Source organism: Xenopus laevis, chromosome 6S (assembly GCF_017654675.1).
Source record: "Xenopus laevis strain J_2021 chromosome 6S, Xenopus_laevis_v10.1, whole genome shotgun sequence".
Lineage (NCBI taxonomy): Eukaryota > Metazoa > Chordata > Amphibia > Anura > Pipidae > Xenopus > Xenopus laevis.
In genome coordinates, this window is record NC_054382.1 from 5371085 (window position 1) to 5395276 (window position 24192).

At 42.7% G+C, this 24192-nt stretch overlaps 1 protein-coding gene across 6 annotated transcripts; it reads left to right on the forward strand.

Annotated features, from left to right (window-relative positions):
• The first annotated feature begins 639 nt into the window (after positions 1-639).
• guk1.S (guanylate kinase 1 S homeolog) lies at positions 640-23211 on the forward strand. Of its 6 annotated transcripts, none has more exons than XM_041567184.1 (9): positions 652-801; positions 2924-3025; positions 9970-10083; positions 11660-11701; positions 12277-12373; positions 16132-16270; positions 17045-17129; positions 18221-18306; positions 19521-20629. In XM_041567184.1, the coding sequence occupies exons 1-9, from the start codon at positions 759-761 to the stop codon at positions 19554-19556; spliced, it is 744 nt and encodes a 247-aa protein (XP_041423118.1). In that variant the 5' UTR covers positions 652-758; the 3' UTR covers positions 19557-20629.
• The last annotated feature ends 981 nt before the right edge of the window (positions 23212-24192 follow it).

The following is a 24192-nucleotide window of genomic DNA, read 5'->3' on the forward strand; positions in this document are numbered from 1 at the left end:
AATGCATGTTGGGTAATGTAGTTTTTGCGTAACAGTTCACCAACTGCCAAGTGTAATGTAAGACTACAATACCCAGCATGCAATGGGACTGACTTGTGTTGAAGTCGGCCGTTCCCAGATTTTGGGCCCTGTACCCCAGTCTCCTGTCACTCTTAAGCATTCTCACATTTTCTGGTGACTTTTCTGAATTTCAGACAATTTTGGGGCAAATCTGTCCCATTTTACTTCATGGAAAAGTTTATGAAAGTGAAAATTTGTGTATTTTCACATTTATTTTCTTTAGACTTTGTTTTCACTGCACATATTGTGCTATTTGGGGCTACTTTTGAAGTGACGCGGCTGGTTTTGGGCTGGTTTTCAAAATTACACCTGACAACTCTGGTCCCCGATAAAAACGGGTCTCTGGGCACATTATGAGCCGATACAATCACGTGGCTAGTTCTATTTGAGTAACAGCCTGCCACTTTCCACACAACACGACGAAATGGCTCTTATTGATTGCGTCATCGGAAATGCGCCGCTGCATGTCTATTTCCGCCCTCACCAGGGTGTAGTGCTCTCTGATTGGCCCGTTCGTTATTGTACCTTCTGTTGGTACGGCAGGAAGTAGGCCGCGCTATAGAGTACATAGAGGCGTGATAGAGTACAGAGGCGTGTCCTAGTACCACCTCTTTTTCATTTGACCCCGCCCTTTCCCTCTAGTGATTGTTCCACGTGGTCCCGCCCAACGGCAGTGAGCGAGCTGCAGCCTGGGCTCCATGATCAGAAGCTGGAGACAGATCTTCCGGGTAACGGCTGCAGGTAAGTCTAGCGCGCTCTTCATACCTAGTCACCATAGTAACCGACTCTGTCACGTGCCCCTTGTTCCCTGTATCTCTCACTCTTCATTATTATCTCCATTTGTCACTCATCTTGTATCCAACACTGCTGTCCAACTTCTGTAGCACCGAGGACCAATATTGGAAGCCAGTGTCGGCCACTCCCCTTTCTAAACCACGCCCACTTTAAAGGAGAACTAAAAGTCCAATAAGAAAAGCCCAATCAAGTACCCTTAGTACCCTGCTTCCTACCCACATAGTGTATTATTCCTGGCAGCATTCTCACTCATTTATACAGAGCAGCGCAGCTCATGGGCACCATCTTCCCGGTCATCAGAATCGCCCATGGGATGAGGATCCGGAGACACGGAAAATGGCGCCCATGAGCTGCGCTACTCTGTATAAATGAGTGAGAATGGCGCCAGGGACACTTTCTGGAATAATACACTATGTGGGTAGGGAGGGGTAGTAGATTGGGTTTTTCTAATTGGGAGGTTACTTCTCCTTTAAATCACACTCACAAAATCACAAGAAATGTTAAAAGACATGTAAACGCACCATGCAGAAATGTAGTCACTGAAAAGCCTCTTTGAAATCTCTAAATACTAAATATCTGGTTGTTCAAAGGTCAATAGTAAGGCTGCTGCATCCCCTTAATCACTTAGGATTCATTCTCCTCCTCTAACCCACTCTGCTCCTTCCTTTTGAAATTTCCTTTGGCTGTTGGCTCATGAGCATGCTCAGTTCTTCTCAGATTACTCTTCTCTAGCTGTCTGCTCCTATTTTTAAATCCTAACCCCTCTCCTGAGCTCAGAGTAACCATTACAGTGCTCAATCCAAGCAGGACTTGTCATTATAGTAAAGTCTGCCTGTGTTCGTCTGAATTCTTTAATTGCATGAACTTTATATCTCATATGTGCTGTTTGTAGATATAAATGCGCTGAAGGAAAATGGCCCCCGGGTGAAAGCTGCTATTTGTTTTAGGGAAATGTAATGACGCTGGCACAGGAAAATGTAGGCTTTACATGTCCGTGTGTTTTTTAATGTCGACAAATAAAACGACAAGTTTTTAAAGTCGGCCCTTGTTGCAGCGCTCCATTTTCTTCTATTCTATTTAATATGCTTTATGACATACGCTTAAATCCTGTATCTCGCCTCACCTTTAATAGCACAGCAACCCCCAGCGCATGATTAAAGGGGAACTATTGCGAAAATGAAAATTTAATATACACTTTGACATACTGAGATAAGAAACTTTGTAAATACACCCTATTAAATATTCAGTATTGTTTCTGAAATAATCAAGTTTATCTTCACTATCCCTCTCTCAGCATCTGTTTCTCTTCATTCTGTCTTCATGCAGCAGTTGGGTGTCAGATATTCACTGACAGTTAGATCTAATATATCTTATAGGGGGGCTCCTTTCCTAGCAGATGAATTAGAGCTCACTCAAATAACTGATTCCAGTACAAACAAAATCTAACAAAATAACTGCCTTTTGCACAAATTCTGCATGTAGAGAGACATAATGTCTGGTGAGTTTAATAGAGTGAGCTCTAATACATCTTCTAGGCAAAAGGAGCCCCCCTATAAGATATATTGGATCTAACTGTCAATGAATATCTGACACCCAACTGCTGCATGAAGACAGAATGAAGAGAAACAGATGCTGAGAGGGATAGTGAAGATAAACTTGATTATTTCAGAAACTGTAAAGTTTGTTATTTCTGTATGCTGAAGCTTATATTCCATTTTCATGTTCACGATAGTTCCCCTTTATACACCTTGGCGATCCCCTAAGAACTATTTCCAGATAAAACAACCCCAGGTTCCCCTCTCATAGGCAGAGTATGTTGCACAAACGTAGGGCAGAGCAGGTTAAGAGACGGGGAATCTATCAGACTCACTCCAAGGTGAACTGTCTGAGATGTGAACATGGCATGTAATAGTGATGTGCGGGCCGGCTAGATACCCACGGGTTTAACAACGGGTCGGGCGAGTTCAGGCTGACCTCGCACTCTTCTTCACGGGTGCAGGTTGTGCTCTTCTCCTGCTCTCCCCATCCACCACCGTCAATTGCCGACTTCCAGGTTCTTCTTTTATAGACGCTGCACCTGCTGGCCCCGCCCCTTTTGTGACATCATCGGTGGCGCAGGTCTATAAAAGGAACCCGGAAGTCGGATGCGGGCAGGCGCTGGCTAAGGGAGGTCAGTGTGTCATGTGATCAGTGCAGGTCCTTACTAGGTTTACACAAAGGAATCAAAGAGGTCACACACGGGGGGATCTACCTCATTCACTCTCATCCCATCGTCAGTTAAAACTCTCCCTTACTGTTCTGCTAATGTAATTCTTGTGCATGTGATTAGCCCTTTAATTGGAAGCACAGGGCCACAGTCACATGATCAGGCACTTCCCGATTCTTTAATCACTAACGACAGTAGTTTGTTTGTGTTACTGCCCCAATAATGAATTATTGTTCCTGCATAGAGTCAACACTCAGTGGTCTTACTGCAAACGATGGGAAGGACTGGAGGGCTGCCAAATTGTTATCCACCCACCAGTCATTAGTCAGTACTCTCTAAGCACCACATTGCCTCTGTGCTTGACTTGTATGTGCTACAGTATAATGTATAAAGCCTCAAAATTCTGCTTTTCACTCTCCTGCACATCCACACAGTGTCTGCATGAGATCCCTGCGAGAGAGATGGCAACACCCGAGCTGGTTTTCAGTGATCAAGAGCATCTGCCCATGGTTTAAAGCAAGTCATTATAATTGCAGTTTAGCCTTCCACAGAGATGTTCCCTTTCCTTCTCTTTTAAGCTCATAACAAGGTTACAGATATATAGAAACATTGGGGTGTCACCCTGCTATAGTTCCAGGGGTACCCAGGGTACAAATAAACACTCACCCCAAATCTCCCCCTAACTGACCTTCAGGCTGGGCCCCCTTAGCTCATAACAAGGTTACAGATATATAGAAATATTGGGGTGTCACCCTGCTATAGTTCCAGGGGTACCCAGGGTACAAATAAACACTCACCCCAAATCTCCCCCTAACTGACCTTCAGGCTGGGCCCCCTTAGCTCATAACAAGGTTACAGATATATAGAAATATTGGGGTGTCACCCTGCTATAGTTCCAGGGGTACCCAGGGTACAAATAAACACTCACCCCAAATCTCCCCCTAACTGACCTTCAGACTGGGCCCCCTTAGCTCATAACAAGGTTACAGATATATAGAAACATTGGGGTAACAGTCACCCTGCTATAGTTCCAGGGGTACCCAGGGCACAAATAAACACTCACCCCAAATCTCCCCCTAACTGACCTTCAGGCTGAGCCTCCTTAGCTCATAACAAGGTTACAGATATATAGAAACAGTGGGGTGTCACCCTGCTATAGTTCCAGGGGTACCCAGGGTACAAATAAACACTCACCCCAAATCTCCCCCTAACTGACCTTCAGACTGGGCCCCCTTAGCTCATAACAAGGTTACAGATATATAGAAACAGTGGGGTGTCACCCTGCTATAGTTCCAGGGGTACCCAGGGTACAAATAAACACTCACCCCAAATCTCCCCCTAACTGACCTTCAGACTGGGCCCCCTTAGCTCATAACAAGGTTACAGATATATAGAAACATTGGGGTAACTGTCACCCTGCTATAGTTCCAGGGGTACCCAGGGTACAAATAAGCACTCACCCCAAATCTCCCCCTAACTGACCTTCAGACTGGGCCCCCTTAGCTCATAACAAGGTTACAGATATATAGAAACATTGGGGTGTCACCCTGCTATAGTTCCAGGGGTACCCAGGGCACAAATAAACACTCACCCCAAATCTCCCCCTAACTGACCTTCAGACTGGGCCCCCTTAGCTCATAACAAGGTTACAGATATATAGAAACATTGGGGTGTCACCCTGCTATAGTTCCAGGGGTACCCAGGGTACAAATAAACACTCACCCCAAATCTCCCCCTAACTGACCTTCAGACTGGGCCCCCTTAGCTCATAACAAGGTTACAGATATATAGAAACATTGGGGTAACTGTCACCCTGCTATAGTTCCAGGGGTACCCAGGGTACAAATAAGCACTCACCCCAAATCTCCCCCTAACTGACCTTCAGACTGGGCCCCCTTAGCTCATAACAAGGTTACAGATATATAGAAACATTGGGGTGTCACCCTGCTATAGTTCCAGGGGTACCCAGGGCACAAATAAACACTCACCCCAAATCTCCCCCTAACTGACCTTCAGACTGGGCCCCCTTAGCTCATAACAAGGTTACAGATATATAGAAACATTGGGGTGTCACCCTGCTATAGTTCCAGGGGTACCCAGGGTACAAATAAACACTCACCCCAAATCTCCCCCTAACTGACCTTCAGACTGGGCCCCCTTAGCTCATAACAAGGTTACAGATATATAGAAACATTGGGGTGTCACCCTGCTATAGTTCCAGGGGTACCCAGGGTACAAATAAGCACTCACCCCAAATCTCCCCCTAACTGACCTTCAGACTGGGCCCCCTTAGCTCATAACAAGGTTACAGATATATAGAAACATTGGGGTGTCACCCTGCTATAGTTCCAGGGGTACCCAGGGCACAAATAAACACTCACCCCAAATCTCCCCCTAACTGACCTTCAGACTGGGCCCCCTTAGCTCATAACAAGGTTACAGATATATAGAAACATTGGGGTGTCACCCTGCTATAGTTCCAGGGGTACCCAGGGTACAAATAAACACTCACCCCAAATCTCCCCCTAACTGACCTTCAGACTGGGCCCCCTTAGCTCATAACAAGGTTACAGATATATAGAAACATTGGGGTGTCACCCTGCTATAGTTCCAGGGTACCCAGGGTACAAATAAGCACTCACCCCAAATCTCCCCCTAACTGACCTTCAGATTGGGCCCCCTTAGCTCATAACAAGATTACAGATATATAGAAACATTGGGGTAACAGTCACACTGCTATAGTTCCAGGGGTACCCAGGGCACAAATAAACACTCACCCCAAATCTCCCCCTAACTGACCTTCAGACTGGGCCCCCTTAGCTCATAACAAGGTTACAGATATATAGAAACATTGGGGTGTCACCCTGCTATAGTTCCAGGGGTACCCAGGGTACAAATAAGCACTCACCCCAAATCTCCCCCTAACTGACCTTCAGACTGGACCCCCTTAGCTCATAACAAGGTTACAGATATATAGAAACATTGGGGTGTCACCCTGCTATAGTTCCAGGGGTACCCAGGGTACAAATAATCACTCACCCCAAATCTCCCCCTAACTGACCTTCAGACTGGGCCCCCTTAGCTCATAACAAGGTTACAGATATATAGAAACATTGGGGTGTCACTCTGCTATAGTTCCAGGGGTACCCAGGGTACAAATAATCACTCACCCCAAATCTCCCCCTAACTGACCTTCAGACTGGGCCCCCTTAGCTCATAACAAGGTTACAGATATATAGAAACATTGGGGTAACAGTCACCCTGCTATAGTTCCAGGGGTACCCAAGGTACAAATAAGCCCTCACCCCAAATCTCCCCCTAACTGACCTTCAGACTGGGCCCCCTTAGCTCATAACAAGGTTACAGATATATAGAAACATTGGGGTAACAGTCACCCTGCTATAGTTCCAGGGGTACCCAGGGTACAAATAAACACTCACTCCAAATCTCCCCCTAACTGACCTTCAGACTGGGCCCCCTTAGCTCATAACAAGGTTACAGATATCTAGAAACAATGGGGTAACAGTCACCCCACATCCCTGTAGAAATGAAAATGAAAAGTGTGTATATAATGTATATGGGGTAGAATTCATTCAGACTGTAAGCTCTAAAGTTTGAAGCCCATTTTACCTTCTGTACCAGTCAGTATCTGTATATAATACACAAAAGCCATGAATATCTTGTAAATTATATCCTTATAAACGGTGAGTAGTGATGTCATCAGTTATAAACGGTGAGTAGTGATGTAATTTCTGTCACATGACTCACTAAAATTTGTGTATTATAATAAATAAAGTACCCCCAGTTGTAAAATATGAGGATATTAGAAGTTACCTCGGAGTTCCATGACCTGTATAAAAACACTCGGCCTTCGGCCTCGTACTTTTATATGGTCATGAAACTCCTCGGTAACTTATAATATCCTTATATTTTACAAGAGGGGGTACTTTATTCACTATATAATACATAAAATCCATGAATATCCTGTAAATTATATCCTTATAAACGGTAAGTTCTGATGTCATCAGTTATAAACGGTGAGTTCTGATGTCATTTCTGTCACATGACTCACTGAAACTTGTGTATCATAATAAATAAAGTACCCCCAGTTGCAAAATATAAGGAGATTAGAAGTTCCTCCGGAGTGCCGTGACCTGTATAAATACACTTGTGTTTCTATATGGTAATGAAACGCTCGGTAACTTATAATATCCTTATATTTTACAAGAGGGGGTACTTTATTCACTATATAATCTTTATGTCTGATATATATATATACACACACACACACACACACACCCTCTCATGTACAGCGCTGTGAAATAGGTTGGTGGCTTATAAATACTATATAAAAATAATATTCTTATCTGTGACTTCTGCACAGTCGGTTTGCTCCTTAATGCCCATTAGATGGCGCTGTTATACACATATATGACTGGACTATTAGCAATGCAAATTATAATAGAATTGGGCAGCAGGGGGACACAAAGCAGCACTTGCATTTGCTCATCTGCATTTATTGAAAGACAAATTAGAGTAGTGAGTTTGTGGCTTTCTCTCCCCTCCATGAGATGCTTTGCTCTCCCACCAGTGTTCCTGTGACTTATAATCAGCTGTAAGTTTATATTTAGGTGGTGCCCATAAGCCCTGGGCAGATGAGAGGCTTCTGCTGCTAGAAAGAAGCTTTCGGAATATGAAATAATCACGGAGTAGGCTTTAACACTCATAGTGACAAGTTCCTGTTAAAATCTGGAATATGTAATTTTCACTTTATTTCAGATATTTTATCCAGTGCTTAGTTTCTAAGGTCAGGGACCCTAGCAACCACTGTTAAAACCTGTAACCATGTGAACAAGTTGCGGATTGTTTGCTTTATGCAAAAATTATGAGGCTGTGGCTTGCATAATACAGCATATATATATATTTATATGGTACAGGTATGGGACCTGTTATCCAGAATGCTCGGGACCTGGGGATTTCCGGATAACAGATCTTTCCGTAATTTGGATCTTCATACCGTAAGTCTACTAGAAAATCATATAAACATTAAATAAACCCAATAGTCTGGTTTTCCTTCCAACAAGGATTAATTATATCTTAGTTGGGAACAAGTACCGGTATGATACCTGTTGTCCAAAATGCTCGGGAACTGGGGCTTTCTGGATAAAGGATCTTTCCTTACTCTGGATCTTCGTACCTTAAGGGTCAGTCCACACGACTAAATCTCCCCAAATCTGCTTGTGTGGACTGACCCTTAGTCTACTAGAAAATCATGTAAACATTAAATAAAGCCAATAGGCTGGTTTTGCTTCCAATAAGGATTAATTATATCTTAGTTGGGATCAAATACAAACTACTGTTTTATTATTACACAGAAAAAGGAAATCTTTTTTAAAAATTTGGATTATTTGGCTAAAAAGGAGTCTATGGGAGACAACCTTTCTGTAATTCAGTGCTTTCTTGATGATAGGTTTCCGGATAATGGATCCCATACCTGTATATACGTGGGACTGTGCCAGAAGGCTAATAGGTATGGCAGCACCTGGCTGTTGTTTAGCAAGATTTCCCTGTCCATATCAGCTGTCACTCATACAAGCCCTGCAGGGAGTTGCTGCTTTACATAAGTCACAGAGTGGGAGCAGGGAGTGTCAGTGGGTAAAGAGGAATGTGAGTGGATTAAAGGCATTGGCTGTTGTCCCAGTCTGTCCTTGTGCTTGAGAATAAAAGCTGCTGTTTCCTCCTCCTCCTCCTCTTCATCACAAGCCGGGGATCAGGCAGCCGTGCATCTCTGGTGAGTGAATAGGTGAGACTTTATTATACACCATCATATAAATATAGATATGGCAGCTCCCATGCCTTGGGCAGAGTCCTGCGCAGAACGAATTTGTTAAACCCGGACCCGCATACTTACCCGCTTGGACCCACCACACGACCCGCAAGTACCTTATCTGCAACCCGATCCGTCACCCGCCGACCATCAAGAAACAGGAAGTGCTGTCATTGTGAACCGGAAGTGACATCATTAAAAGTTGGCGTAATCAGGAAAAAAAGGAGTAAAACTCACTATTTTCAAAGACCCGCAAACCCGGGGAACCGCTGACCCGCGTCTATACCCGCTCCCGAAATTTCTACCTGCAACCCGCAGGGGACCCGACCCGCTTCAGGACTCTACTCTCTATCCTTGGGGGGACGTGGGCAGTGCCAGTATTTGCTGCTGATACAGTGACATTCCATGTGAGCTGACGGATAGTGTCACACTACTGAGACTTGTGTGTGTTTTGTGTCTGTGTGTTTTGTGTGTGTGTTTGCACTTGTCCCTTTTATTTCTGCCAAGCCAACTGGAACCTTACACAGCGCCCGGGAGGGGGAAGCTGCTGCACTGCAGAGGGAACTGGTGCCTTTAAATGATGCGATTGCTGCACATCCTCCCGGAGGAGTAAAAAAGCCCGGAGGACTGACTTCTGCTGCATGCTTTCAGTAGGCAGAACCAGCAGTGCAGAAAGGGACAGATAGACACTGCTCTCAATACCAGCCAGTAATGAATATCAGAAATGGGAACCTTTATTTAGGAAATTGCTTGGGATTGCATTCTATTTCATCAGGTTTACGTCCCCTTTAACTTTCCCTTAGCAGCAGTATCAGCAGGACTATGTCGTTATCATTGTGCTGCTGACACTCATTAGAGATAAGCTGTCTGACTTGCACACACGCCTGCCCATTTATCAGCTGCAATTCTAATGATGTTTTCACCAACCAATCATTTTTCCCTCCTCCCCGATGGCTAGCCAATCACTTTATCCCAATACTGTGATGATCGAGTGTGTGCCCTGCTGCTGCAAAGATCTTGCTCCTTTAGACTAATTTGTTGAGGCCTCAGATAACCAACATTCTGCTGCTCTGATTTGCAGGTATGGCTGGGCCCAGGCCAGTTGTGCTGACCGGACCCTCCGGAGCAGGAAAAAGTACCCTCCTGAAGATGCTCATGAGAGAATATGAAGGACTATTTGGCTTTTCAGTTTCTCGTAAGTACAAATTCAATCACCCCTAAATAACATGAAATGTGCTTAGTACAGGGAATACCTATGCTGCCATAGTTTTATGGGATCTCTCTGTACAGACTATGAGCAAACTTAGGGGACTGTTCCTGCTGAATTGTGCTTAGTACAGGGAATACCTATGCTGCCATAGCTTTATGGGATCTCCCTGTACAGACTATGAGCAAACTTATGGGCTGTTCCTGCTGAATTGTGCTTAGTACAGAGGAATACCTATGCTGCCATAGTTTTATGGGATCTCTCTGTACAGACTATGAGCAAACTTAGGGGCTGTTCCTGCTGAATTGTGCTTAGTACAGAGGAATACCTATGCTGCCATAGTTTTATGGGATCTCTCTGTACAGACTATGAGCAAATTTAGGGGACTGTTCCTGCTGAATTGTGCTTAGTACAGGGAATACCTATGCTGCCATAGTTTTATGGGATCTCTCTATACAGACTATGAGCAAACTTAGGGACTGTTCCTGCTGAATTGTGCTTAGTACAGGCGAATACCTATGCTGCCATAGTTTTATGGGATCTCTCTGTACAGACTATGAGCAAACTTAGGGGCTGTTCCTGCTGAATTGTGCTTAGTACAGGGAATACCTATGCTGCCATAGTTTTATGGGATCTCTCTGTACAGACTATGAGCAAACTTAGGGGACTGTTCCTGCTGAATTGTGCTTAGTACAGGGAATACCTATGCTGCCATAGTTTTATGGGATCTCGCTGTACAGACTATGAGCAAACTTAGGGGCTGTTCCTGCTGAATTGTGCTTAGTACAGGGGAATACCTATGCTGCCATAGTTTTATGGGATCTCTCTGTACAGACTATGAGCAAACTTAGAGGCTGTTCCTGCTGAATTGTGCTTAGTACAGGGAATACCTATGCTGCCATAGTTTTATGGGATCTCGCTGTACAGACTATGAGCAAACTTAGAGGCTGTTCCTGCTGAATTGTGCTTAGTACAGGGAATACCTATGCTGCCATAGTTTTATGGGATCTCGCTGTACAGACTATGAGCAAACTTAGAGGCTGTTCCTGCTGAATTGTGCTTAGTACAGGGAATACCTATGCTGCCATAGTTTTATGGGATCTCTCTGTACAGACTATGAGCAAACTTAGGGGACTGTTCCTGCTGAATTGTGCTTAGTACAGGGAATACCTATGCTGCCATAGTTTTATGGGATCTCTCTGTACAGACTATGAGCAAACTTAGGGGCTGTTCCTGCTGAATTGTGCTTAGTACAGGGAAGTCAGAACCATCGCCCTCTTACTCTTTGCCCAGTGTCCAGTCCGTCTGCTCCCCACAATCCTGCACATTGGGTACAAAGAGCACCCCTATAATAGGTAACAAATCCCTAGAACAGGGCAAGAGAAGGGCCAGAGAGAAGAGAAAAAGGGAGAGGAATAAGAAGTAGGAGGAAAGAAGGGAAGGGAGATGTAAATGTGATTGGCGGTTACATGAGCTCCACTTGCAGTGAGTTCCCTAATTATATTCCCTGTAGCTGCTTTGCCATTAATCCTTTAATCTCATTAACTCGTGTGTTTATTTCCAGATACCACAAGAAAGCCCCGGCCTGGGGAAGTTCATGGTAAAGGTGAGTGATTCATATACAACGTTATATTTAGTAGGAAAGTAACATTGGGGTATAACACTAAATGATCCGTAACACCAGGAAGAATTAGTTCTCTAGAGCATTTACACAGTCCACTGGGCCTTCATCTCACCATTTCACCCCTGCAGATTGTAATGGGGCCTCAATTAAAATTGCTTTTTGCATAGAGACAAATACAAGAGTCCTCTGTGCTCAACCCATTATCAATATATTTAGGACATTTTGTGCTACTGCTACTGAAAATGCCTTACCCTTTAAACAAAACAGGGATTGATCTGAATGTATTTTGTGGTCACAGCCTCATTGCACCCCCCTAATGGTTTTAAAAATTAGTGGTGAGCACAAGTTTCCCTTGTTTGTTAAAATTGCTTTTTGTTTCCTCCCCTTATTTGTTTATCAGGGACATTCAGTCTGTGGCTCTTCAGTTGCTGGTGTACCCCCATTCCCTAGTCACCTCATCATGTAATAATTGTGACTATAAATGACATTCTCTTTTTCCAACGCCTGCAACTGCCACCTGTCACATCTTCCACTTTTGTTGCTTTTTGTCCCCCCAGATTATCACTTTGTGACTCTCGAGGACATGAAGAAGGGAGTAGAGAGAGGGGACTTTATAGAACATGCAGTGTTTTCTGGCAACATGTATGGGACCAGGTAGTACTCTATAAGTAGCTCTCTTCTAATCCCTTGTCTCTTTGTACAGTCATATGAAAAAGTTTGGGAACCCCTCTCAGTCTGCATAATAATTTACTCCACTTTCAACAAAAAAGATAACAGTGGGATGTCTTTCATTTCCCAGGAACATCCGAGTACTGGGGTGTTTTCTGAACTAAGCTTTTTAGTGAAGCAGTATTCAGTTGTATAAAGTTAAATCAAATGTGAAAAACTGGTTGTGCAAAAATTTGTGTACCCTTGTAATTTTGCTAATTTGAATGCATGTAACTGCTCAATACTGATTACTGGCAACACCAGATTGGTTGGATTAGCTCGTTAAGCCTTGAACTTCATAGGCAGGTGTGTCCAACCACGAGAAAAGGTATTTAAGGTGACCAATTGCAAGTTGTGCTTCTGTTTGACTCTCCTCTGAAGAGTGACAGCATGGGATCCTCAAAGCAACTCTTAAAAGATCTGAAAACAAAGATTGTTCAGTATGATGTTTAGGGGAAGGCTACAAAAAGCTTCTCAGAGGTTTAAACTGTCAGTTCCAACTGTAAGGAATGGAATCAGGAAATGGAAGGCCACAGGCACAGTTGCTGTAAAACCCAGGTCTGGCCGGCCAAGAAAAATACAGGAGCGGCATATGTGAGAATGGTTACAGACAGCCAGGGCAGCCAACAGGGGGGGGGGGGACAGGGGGGAGAGTTGTAGGGGGCCCGAGGGTAACTTAGCCGGGCCCCCCATCTTTCTGAGAGCTGCTGACTTTGGGAAGGCATGGACATTTAAGGGGCCCTGGCCACCAATTTTTTTATAATGTGGGGGGGGGGGCTGACCACCAATTTTGGCCACCAATTTTTTTTTTTCTCATGTGGGGTCCTAGCCACCAATATTTTTTAATGGGGGGCTCTGGCCACAAATGTTTTTTTATGGGGGGCCCTGACCACCAATATCTTTTTATTTTTTTATTAACATGTGGGAACCCTAGCCACCAATATATTTTTTGTTTTTTTACTGTGTGGTGGGGAGGGCGGACCTGTAGGTGGGGCTTGCGGTGGGCGCAGCCCAGGGGGCCCAGGAAATTCTGATGGTGGTCCTGCAGACAACCCAAACATCACCTGCAAGAACATTTTGCTGCAGATGGTGTATCTGTACATCGTTCTACAATTCAGCACAATTTGCACAAAGAACATGTGTATGGCAGGGGGATGAGAAGCCCTTTCTGCACTCACACAAACACACTCGCTTGTTCTATGGAAAAGCTCATTTAGACAAGTCACAGTCATTTTGGAACAAAGTGCTTTGGACTGATGAGACAAAAATGTAGTTATTTGGTCATAAAAAAAAGTGCTTTACATGGCGGAAGAAGAACACGGCATTCCAAGAAAAACACCTGCTACCGACTGTCACATTTGGTGGAGGTCCCATCATGCTGTGGGGCTGTGTGGCTAGTTCAGGGGCTGTGTGGCTAGTTCAGGGGCTGTGTGGCTAGTTCAGGGGCTGTGTGACTAGTTCAGGGGCTGTGTGGCTAGTTCAGGGACTACTGGCGCCTTGTTAAAGTCGAGGGTCGGATGAATTCAACCCAATATCAACAAATTCTTCAGGATAATGTTCAAGCATCAGTCACAAAGTTGAAGTTCCGCTGCAGGGGTCGGATATTCCAACAAGACAATGACCCTAAACTCACTTGGAAATCTACAAAGACATTTATGCAGAGGGACAAGTACAATATTCTGGAGTCCCCCGACTTGAATATCATGGAAAATCTATGGGATGATTTGAAGCAGACTGTCCATGCTCGGCAGCCATCAAATTTAACTGAACTGGAGAGATTTTGTATGGACCAATGGTCAGAAATAGTCACATCCAGAATCCAGACACTCATCAAAGTCTATAGGAGGCGTCTAGAGGCTGTTACATTTGTAACTAAGTATTGATGCCCAAATTTATGCACCTGTCTAATTTTGTTATAATCCAATAAACTTTATGTCACTGCTGAAATACTACTGTTTCCATAAGGCAAGTTATATATTAAAAGGAAGTTGCTACTTTGAAAGCTCAGCCAATGATAAACAAAACTCCAAAGAATTAAGAGGGGTTCCCAAACTTTTTCATATGACTTTATCTATGTTTTGTATTGTGACATGTGAACTACAGATGGGTCTCATTTCAACATGCACCTCTCCTGTTTCTGACATGCCCAAGACTGTGTGTGATTCCCACTGCAATATGTACTTGACTTTGCTTTGAGGTGGGCACAGCTGATAGGAGGAGGCACGAGATGTATATGTTATCTAAACCTGCTCCATCTGTATATGTGGAACATGCAGTTGCTACAGACTAGTGTCCCCAGACCCATCTTAGCATATTATGAATCCTGTGCCATCTCTTGTGTCAGTGTCACCCTATAGACTAGTGTCAGAATGATTCAACCGGTTGCTTCCCTAGAGTCACCTCATCATGTAATAATTGTGACTATAAATGACATTCTATTTTTCCAACACCTGCAACTGCCACCTGTCACATCTTCCACTTGGTTCAAACACTTCTCTTGTTACCACTATTCCATTGCCAGAGCTGTTACTCATTCATTCATTCAAGGAACAGTAACACCAAAAAAATGAATTGCTTTAAAGTAAGGAAAATGTAATGTATGAGGGGAAGCCCAGCAGCTTGCTTATATAAACTATAGTAGTACTGATCTGTTACCTACTGTGTATCCTGTGCTTGAATGGCTGCCCCCATGGCTACACAGCAGCTTGTTTATATAAACTATAGTAGTACTTATCTGTTATCTACTGTGTATCCTGTGCTTGAATGGCTGCCCCCATGGCTACACAGCAGCTTGTTTATATAAACTATAGTAGTACTTATCTGTTATCTACTGTGTATCCTGTGCTTGAATGGCTGCCCCCATGGCTACACAGCAGCTTGTTTATATAAACTATAGTAGTACTTATCTGTTATCTACTGTGTATCCTGTGCTTGAATGGCTGCCCCCATGGCTACACAGCAGCTTGTTTATATAAACTATAGTAGTACTTATCTGTTATCTACTGTGTATCCTGTGCTTGAATGGCTGCCCCCATGGCTACACAGCAGCTTGTTTATATAAACTATAGTAGTACTGATCTGTTACCTACTGTGTATCCTGTGCTTGAATGGCTGCCCCCATGGCTACACAGCAGCTTGTTTATATAAACTATAGTAGTACTTATCTGTTATTTACTGTGTATCCTGTGCTTGAATGGCTGCCCCCATGGCTACACAGCAGCTTGTTTATATAAACTATAGTAGTGTTTCTGAAGCAAATACACCAGTATATCTTTATTACTTTAAAACACTTTCATTTGTTTAAGTTATTGTTCCTTTAAACTCCTCCTGACCCACTAATTGGATTATTTGAGAAGAAGATTGTGAAACACCAGGTGATCTATGGTTTAATCCTAAATACCAGCCTTATGTTGTGTAACCAGCGACTCTGTCTGCTTATAGTCTCTGCATTGCTGCTTCTGACTCCTGAAACAATGTAGCGGAGGCAGCTGATTAAGAAAACTGGAGGAGAACTTTCTGTAGAGAAAAAGTGCCAGACACACTGCTGTCGATAGAAATTCCATTAACAGATAACGATAAAACCGGCGGCAATGAGGAATAAATGTACAAACCGTTTTTGGGCGCCCTGAACAATGTGCTCTGTTTTCTGATTGGAGCAAAGTGTAAGGCAGCGTTTTTGATTGGTCTCACCCTTCTCCCCACAGTACAGCAGCCGTGCAGGCCGTCCAGGCCAATAATCAGATCTGTATACTGGACATCGACATGCAGGGAGTGAAGAGCATCAAGAAGACCCGTCTGAATCCCATTTACATCTCCATTCACCCTCCGTCCGTTCAGATATTAGTAAGTTACTAGTGAGTTAAGGTAGATCTATGAGAAGCCCGATTGGCTCCCTGCACTTCTCAACAAGGTAGCCAATCACTTTAGAAGGGAATCTTCTTTTTGGTTTAAAGGAGAACTAAAGCCTAACTCAAGAAGTAGGTAGAAATGTTGTACATGATGTTTTGTGCTTCTGTACCAGCCCAAGGCAACCACAGCCCTTTAGCAGTAAAGATCTGTGTCTCCAAAGATGCCCCAGTAGCTCCCCATCTTCTTTTCTGCTGATTCACTGATTCACATGCTCTGTGCTGCTGTCACTTACTGAGCTTAGGGACCCACTCACAATATACAGTACACATAGAATAGAAATGTCACAATATAAGGCTGATTAGTAATTAATACACATAATTACTACATGGCAGCACAAAAACCAGTGCAATTAGCATCAGAATTAAATAATCAGCAAACCTGTAGTATCAGCTTATATTACAGCCAGGGAAGCTCATTTTCTGCTGGATAATTAGTGACGAGCCCTAAGCTTAGCTTCTCAACAGCCAATCAGAGCCCACTGAGCATGTGAGTGTCACAGACACTTTCCAAGATGGTGACCCCCTGTGACAAGTTTGAAGTCCTGGATCATTGCTGCTATTGACAAGCTCAAACTTTAGCCTCGTGCAATAAGTTCAGTATGTAAAATATGCCATTTTTAGCCATATTAATTTTCAGGGTTTTTTTCTCCTTTAAAGCATAGTATGGATCACAAATGACTAAACATTATGAGTTTTCTCCCCAAAACAGGAAAAGCGGCTGCGAGACAGAAATACAGAGTCAGAGGAAAGTTTACAGAAGAGACTGAACGCGGCCATCGAAGACCTGGAGATCAGTAGGTGTCCCGTGTCCAGAACCAGCCACACACATTCAGCTGCTTCCTGAAAGGGAGAAACATTTATTTCAGCCCTTGTTCCCAGCAGTCACTGCTTCTACTGAAAACTCTAGTCCAATCCACAGGCTTCAGAGAGGCAACAGCCCTTTCCCCTTAAAGGGATACTGTCATAGGAAAACATGTTTTTTTTCCAAAACACATCAGTTAATAGGGCTACTCCAGCAGAATTCTGCACTGAAATCCATTTCTCAAAAGAGCAAACGGATTTTTTTATATTCAATTTTGAAATCTGACATGGGGCTAGACATATTGTCAGATTCCCAGCTGCCCCAAGTCATGTGACTTGTGATGTGCTAAACTTCAATCACTCTTTACTGCAGTACTGCAAGTTGGAGTGATATCACCCCCTCCCTTTCCCCCCCAGCAGCCAAACAAAAGAACAATGGGAAGGTAACTAGATAGCAGCTCCCTAATACAAGATAACAGCTGCCTGGTAGATCTAAGAACAACACTCAATAGTAAAATCCATGTCCCACTGAGACACATTCAGTTACATTGAGTAGGAGAAACAACAGCCTGCCAGAAAGCATTTCTCTCCTAAAGTGCTGGCACTTTCTGAAATCACATGACCAGACAAAATGACCTGAGATGCACCTACACACCAATATTACAACTAAATACACTTGTTGGTTCAGGAATGAAAATTTTATATTGTACAGTGAATTATTTGCAGTGTAAACAGTGTAATTTAGAAATAAAAACTACATCATAAAAATCATGACAGAATCCCTTTAAGCAAATGAGGACTTTTCCTATTTCCACGAATCTGTCAAATACCAATGGACAAATGTCTATTTAGTTTGGGGCATCAGTCCCCTCTCTCCTATTAACATTTCTTAGAGCAAAGTTTATTATAAAGCAAACTGCTTATTGCAAAATAGGCTTCATTGTTTCCTATGAGGCAAGTTACACAAGTCGTATTTCAGACGTTTCCCATAGGGACTGATGAAATTAATGTTTTTGCCAAAATTTTTTGCTGTTTTCTCTAAGGGCCTCCCTATCTAAACGCCAGTTATTTTTGTGTTTTAAAGGCAAAGAGCCGGGCCTGTTTGATGCCATTATTGTTAATGATGATTTAGAAGAGGCATACACTAAACTGAAGGGGATTCTGGGAGAAGTAAGTAGACTATATGACTTTTTTTTTTACCCGTGAGCCACTTTCCATTGTAAAAAGATTTGGGGAGCAAAACACAATCATGAAAAAGTTCCTGGGGGGCAACTAAGAGCTGGGATTGGTTATTTGGTAGCCCCTGTGTACAATGGCCGTCTAAAGAAGACTCTGTTTGGCAGCACACAGGGAGGCACATTTGTTGAATTTTTGAAATTTTTAAAAACTCCCATAAATTCAACCAATCGAAATTTATTAAAGAAATCAAATGTTTAAACTCAGAGGAATGGAATTGACGCGTAAACTCGAAACGAATCTGATTTGAATTTTAAAAACTCGATTCAAGCTTTTTCTCTGAAAAAAAAACTTGAATGTCAGGAAGGCTGCAAACAACTCAAAATTGATCCCTGGACCTCTCCCATTGACTTAAACAGCAATTCGGCAGGTTTTAGGTGGCGAATTGCTGAATTTGAGTCCAGAGAATGATAAATCTCGAAAATCGAATTCAACATTTTTTTTTAAAAAAACTCGAATCGAATTTGAATAACTCCCCTAGTCGAATTTGACAGTTCTGATCATAAAAAAACGCAAATTTCTAATTAGATTTTTCAATTTGACCCTTGATAAATCTGCCTCCTAGTTTTTACTCAACCAAAACTTGCCTCCAAGCCTGGAATTCAAAAATAATCACCTGCTTTGAGGTCACTAGAAATAGAGTCTTGCACGGAACCAATTTGTTAAACCCGAACCCTCATACTTACTCGCTTGGACCCGCTACCTGAGCCGACACGCAAGTACCTTATCCACAACCCGATCCGTGACCCACTGACCATCACGAAACAGGAAGTGCTGTCATAAACAGGAAGTGACATCATTAGAAGTAGGTGTGATCAGAAAAAAAGGAGTAAAACCTGAAGTGCTCAGGAAAAAAAAGGAGTAAAACTCTATTCAGAAAACCCGCGACCCGACCTGCAAACCCGGAAAACCGCCGACCTGCGTCTTTCCCCATTGCCGAAACTTCTACCTGCAACCCACAGGGCACCGCAGGTTTTTACAGTTAACCCGCGAGTACCCGACCTGCTGCAGGACTCTAACTGGGAGCAACATCCAAGGGGTTGGGGAGCAACTTATTGCTCACAAGTCACTAGTTGGGGATCACTGGTATAAGGGGAGCCAAGCGGGGGTTCACACACAGTAATTGTTCTATTTTTTCTCTTCCACAGGAGATAAAACAAACCCAAAGCGGCAAGAATTCCTGACTAAAGCACAATCCGCTTCCCATGGCTCCTCCCATTCCCACAAGCATTCCTGGCGGCATGTCTCCTGCACAAGGTGTCCGTCCATTTCCCTTTTTTAGAGCGTCAGCTCATGGGAATATAAATGTAGGACATCCCCCTATCGGCAAGTTCTGTTGACTCTTTATACCAGTAAAGCAAATGTCGGAACCAGTATTCCATATCAGCCAGTTAATAAAACCTATTGCTTACTGGTATAGGTATAGGACCTGTTATCCAGAATGCTCGGGACCTGGGGGTTTCCAGATAATAGATATTTTTGTAATTTGGATCTTCATACCTTAAGTCTACTAGAAAATCATATAAACATTAAATAACCCCAATAGGCTGGTTTTGCCTCCAATAAGGATTAATTATATCTTAGTTGGGATCAAATACAAGTTACTGTTTTATTATTACACAGAAAAAGGAAATCATTTCTTAATTTTTTTTTTGATAAAATGGAGTCTATGGAGACAGCCTTTATGTAATTCGAGCTTTCAGGATAACGGGTTTCTGGATAATGGATCCCATACCTGTACTGTGATTACTGGGCCCGACCAGATGTCTCTGATGTTACTATATAAGTGGCAGTGTCTCTCCTGTGTATAAGTGCAGGGCCACTCTCAAGTCTTCCATATGTCCCTCCTGTAGTTTCCTGATTGTTTGCAAAGGAAATGGCTGGACCACTCCCACCATAGGAGGGACAATAACAAATCTTTTGTACTATTATTAGCACAATGAAATCTGTTCAACCAGCAGATTGTGTCCTAATTGGTGCAATGATATTAATCTACATAGTAAATAACCAGCACCATCTGACACAGGCCTCTCCGCTCTGAGCCTTTTTACAATTATTCTTCACTTACCAAGCTTTAAAAAGTCAGGGACTTTATTTTACTTACATATAAGGTATCCGTTCCTTTAAAAAAAAAGAGGCTCCTGTTTGCTCCAGTAACTTAGTTGGTCAGACTCACTTTAATCCAAAGCCTTCTGACAGTGTGGGAAGGTGAGGTCGGTGCTTTTCTCGCAGAAACAAAACTTAAAGGAACAGTAACTCTAAAAAATACGTGTTTTAAGGTAATAAATATATAATGTACTGTTTCCCTGCACTGGTACAACTGGTGTGATTGCTTCAGAAACACTACTATAGTTTATATAAACAAGCTGCTGTGTAGCCATGGGGGCAGCCATTCAAGCACAGGATACACAGTAGATAACAGATAAGTACTACTATAGTTTATATAAACAAGCTGCTGTGTAGCCATGGGGCAGCCATTCAAGCACAGGACACACAGTAGATAACAGATAAGTACTACTATAGTTTATATAAACAAGCTGCTGTGCAGCCATGGGGGCAGCCATACAAGCACAGGATACACAGTAGATAACAGATAAGCTCTGTAGTATATAATTGGATTCTTCAGAGCTTATCTCTACTGTGTATCCTGTGTTTAAATGGCTGCCCCCATGGCTACACAGCAGCTTGTTTATATAAACTATAGTAGTAATTATCTGTTATCTGCTGTGTATCCTGTGCTTGAATGGCTGCCCCAATGGCTACACATCAGCTTGTTTATATAAACTATAGTAGTACTTATCTGTTATCTACTGTGTATCCTGTGCTTGAATGGCTGCCCCCATGGCTACACAGCAGCTTGTTTATATAAACTATAGTAGTACTTATCTGTTCTCTACTGTGTATCCTGTGCTTGAATGGCTGCCCCATGGCTACACTGCAGCTTGTTTATATAAACTATAGTAGTACTTATCTGTTATCTACTGTGTATCCTGTGCTTGAATGGCTGCCCCCATGGCTACACAGCAGCTTGTTTATATAAACTATAGTAGTACTTATCTGTTATCTACTGTGTATCCTGTGCTTGAATGGCTGCCCCATGGCTACACTGCAGCTTGTTTATATAAACTATAGTAGTACTTATCTGTTATCTACTGTGTATCCTGTGCTTGAATGGCTGCCCCCATGGCTACACAGCAGCTTGTTTATATAAACTATAGTAGTACTTATCTGTTATCTACTGTGTATCCTGTGCTTGAATGGCTGCCCCCATGGCTACACAGCAGCTTGTTTATATAAACTATAGTAGTACTTATCTGTTATCTACTGTGTATCCTGTGCTTGAATGGCTGCCCCCATGGCTACGCAGCTGCTTGTTTATATAAACTATAGTAGTACTTATCTGTTATCTACTGTGTATCCTGTGCTTGAATGGCTGCCCCCATGGCTACACAGCAGCTTGTTTATATAAACTATAGTAGTACTTATCTGTTATCTACTGTGTATCCTGTGCTTGAATGGCTGCCCCCATGGCTACACAGCAGCTTGTTTATATAAACTATAGTAGTACTTATCTGTTATCTACTGTGTATCCTGTGCTTGAATGGCTGCCCCCATGGCTACACAGCAGCTTGTTTATATGAACTATAGTAGTACTTATCTGTTATCTACTGTGTATCCTGTGCTTGAATGGCTGCCCCCATGGCTACACAGCAGCTTGTTTATATAAACTATAGTAGTACTTATCTGTTATCTACTGTGTATCCTGTGCTTGAATGGCTGCCCCCATGGCTACACAGCAGCTTGTTTATATAAACTATAGTAGTACTTATCTGTTATCTACTGTGTATCCTGTGCTTGAATGGCTGCCCCCATGGCTACACAGCAGCTTGTTTATATAAACTATAGTAGTACTTATCTGTTATCTACTGTGTATCCTGTGCTTGAATGGCTGCCCCCATGGCTACACAGCAGCTTGTTTATATGAACTATAGTAGTACTTATCTGTTATCTACTGTGTATCCTGTGCTTGAATGGCTGCCCCCATGGCTACACAGCAGCTTGTTTATATAAACTATAGTAGTACTTATCTGTTATCTACTGTGTATCCTGTGCTTGAATGGCTGCCCCCATGGCTACACAGCAGCTTGTTTATATAAACTATAGTAGTACTTATCTGTTATCTACTGTGTATCCTGTGCTTGAATGGCTGCCCCCATGGCTACACAGCAGCTTGTTTATATAAACTATAGTAGAGTTTCTAAAGCAAACTCATCGGTTTTATCAGTGCAGGGCAACACTCCATTATATTGTCATTCCTTTTAAATACTTAGATTTTATTTGGTGTTACTGTTGCTTTAATTTGAGAGCATTTCCCCATTGACCCCACCCCCACTGAGACCCAGGAGAGGCAGGTAAGTGATGACTACAATTCCTCCACTCCTGGGTGGGGTAAATGGGCGAGGCCTTTAGGGGGGTTCCTATACAGTATATAGGTGGGTTTTGTTTTTGCAGATTGTTATACGATATACCATGTGACAGACAATTATGGGCGGGGCTTATTGGTATATACAAGATGCTCCTAATACCTGGTGCTTTGCTTATAGAGTGTCTGTTTATACCCTGTGATATTCAGTAGTACAATAAATAAATATATATATATATATAAATGTCGGGGTAGTTCCCAACTCATGCCTTTAGCAAAACTCATAACAATGACGCTTCAGGGGAAGTAAATACTCGTTAGACCAATTATGCAAATGATATATTTCTATTGTTTAACCTACAGTAAGTGGATAATGTTGCGTGAAACTATTTCACCAATAAAATAGTAAAACTTTTTATGTTAGAGAATCCTTGTGTTGTTGCTCATTCTAGACTCTTACTCATAGGGCAGAGACACACGCGAAGATTCGGGGTGACAAATCGCCTTTTCTTCGGGCGACTAATCTATAATCTCGCCAGCTAGAATGTAAATCGCCAGCGGGGTGGCACTCGGACCACTTAATTTTCCGAAGTTGCTTTATAAGGAAACTTCGGGCTTCTTCGAAAAACGAAGCGCTCCGAGTGCCATCCCGCTGGCGATTCAGATTATAGCCGGTGGCAAGGCAGTTTGGGGAGATTAGTCGCCCGAAGAAGATGCGATTTGTGGCTGGGCAACTGTATCTCCCCGAATCTTAACGTATCTCTGCCCTTACTCTGCGGAACTGGGTGGTGTTGTTTCTGTAACCAGATATGGGGCACTGTGGAAGAAAGATCCTTGAGAATATTGCCTTCACTTGTTTAAAGGGCATGAGAACAAATTTGCAATTTACAATCATTTTTCCCCTCTGGTATTCAAGAAAATTCAGAAATGAATTGGACCGGCTGCAAACTTTGCTGTTGTGTCAGACAATTGAGTTGCTAAACAGAGATGCATCCTCTGACGCTCCTCTTCTCAGTAACTTCATTTTCTGATGACAATTAAACAGCAGGGGGCACTGCTGTCTAAAATTCTTTAAAAACATAAGAACTAGTAAAAAAAATATGTGAATTGCAAAAGTGCTCAGAAGAGCTTTCTGACCCATGTTAGATTAATTTGAATGTGAATTGTTATTTCCTCCTTAAAGGCAAGAAAACATTAAGGGGGTTATTTACTAAAGTAAAAGTTTAACCAAACTAATGTCCGGTTGGGCTTTTTGGTGGAAAATTCGATTTTTTTTTTGTTTTCTTTTATTTTTAATCTCTAATTTTTCAGTATTTATTAAAGTCCGATCTGCAAAAAGTCAGAATCTGAAAATCCACTATTTCAGAGCTGCTGAAGTTCTATATAAGTCAATGGGA

Coding starts and splice junctions, on each gene's coding strand:
- guk1.S (XM_041567183.1), top strand. CDS start 759: ATGATCAGAAGCTGGAGACAGATCTTCCGGGTAACGGCTGCAG. Junction 10,084..11,659: donor ATTTGGCTTTTCAGTTTCTC/GTAAGTACAAAT, acceptor GTTTATTTCCAG/ATACCACAAGAAAGCCCCGG. Junction 16,271..17,044: donor CTCCGTCCGTTCAGATATTA/GTAAGTTACTAG, acceptor TCCCCAAAACAG/GAAAAGCGGCTGCGAGACAG.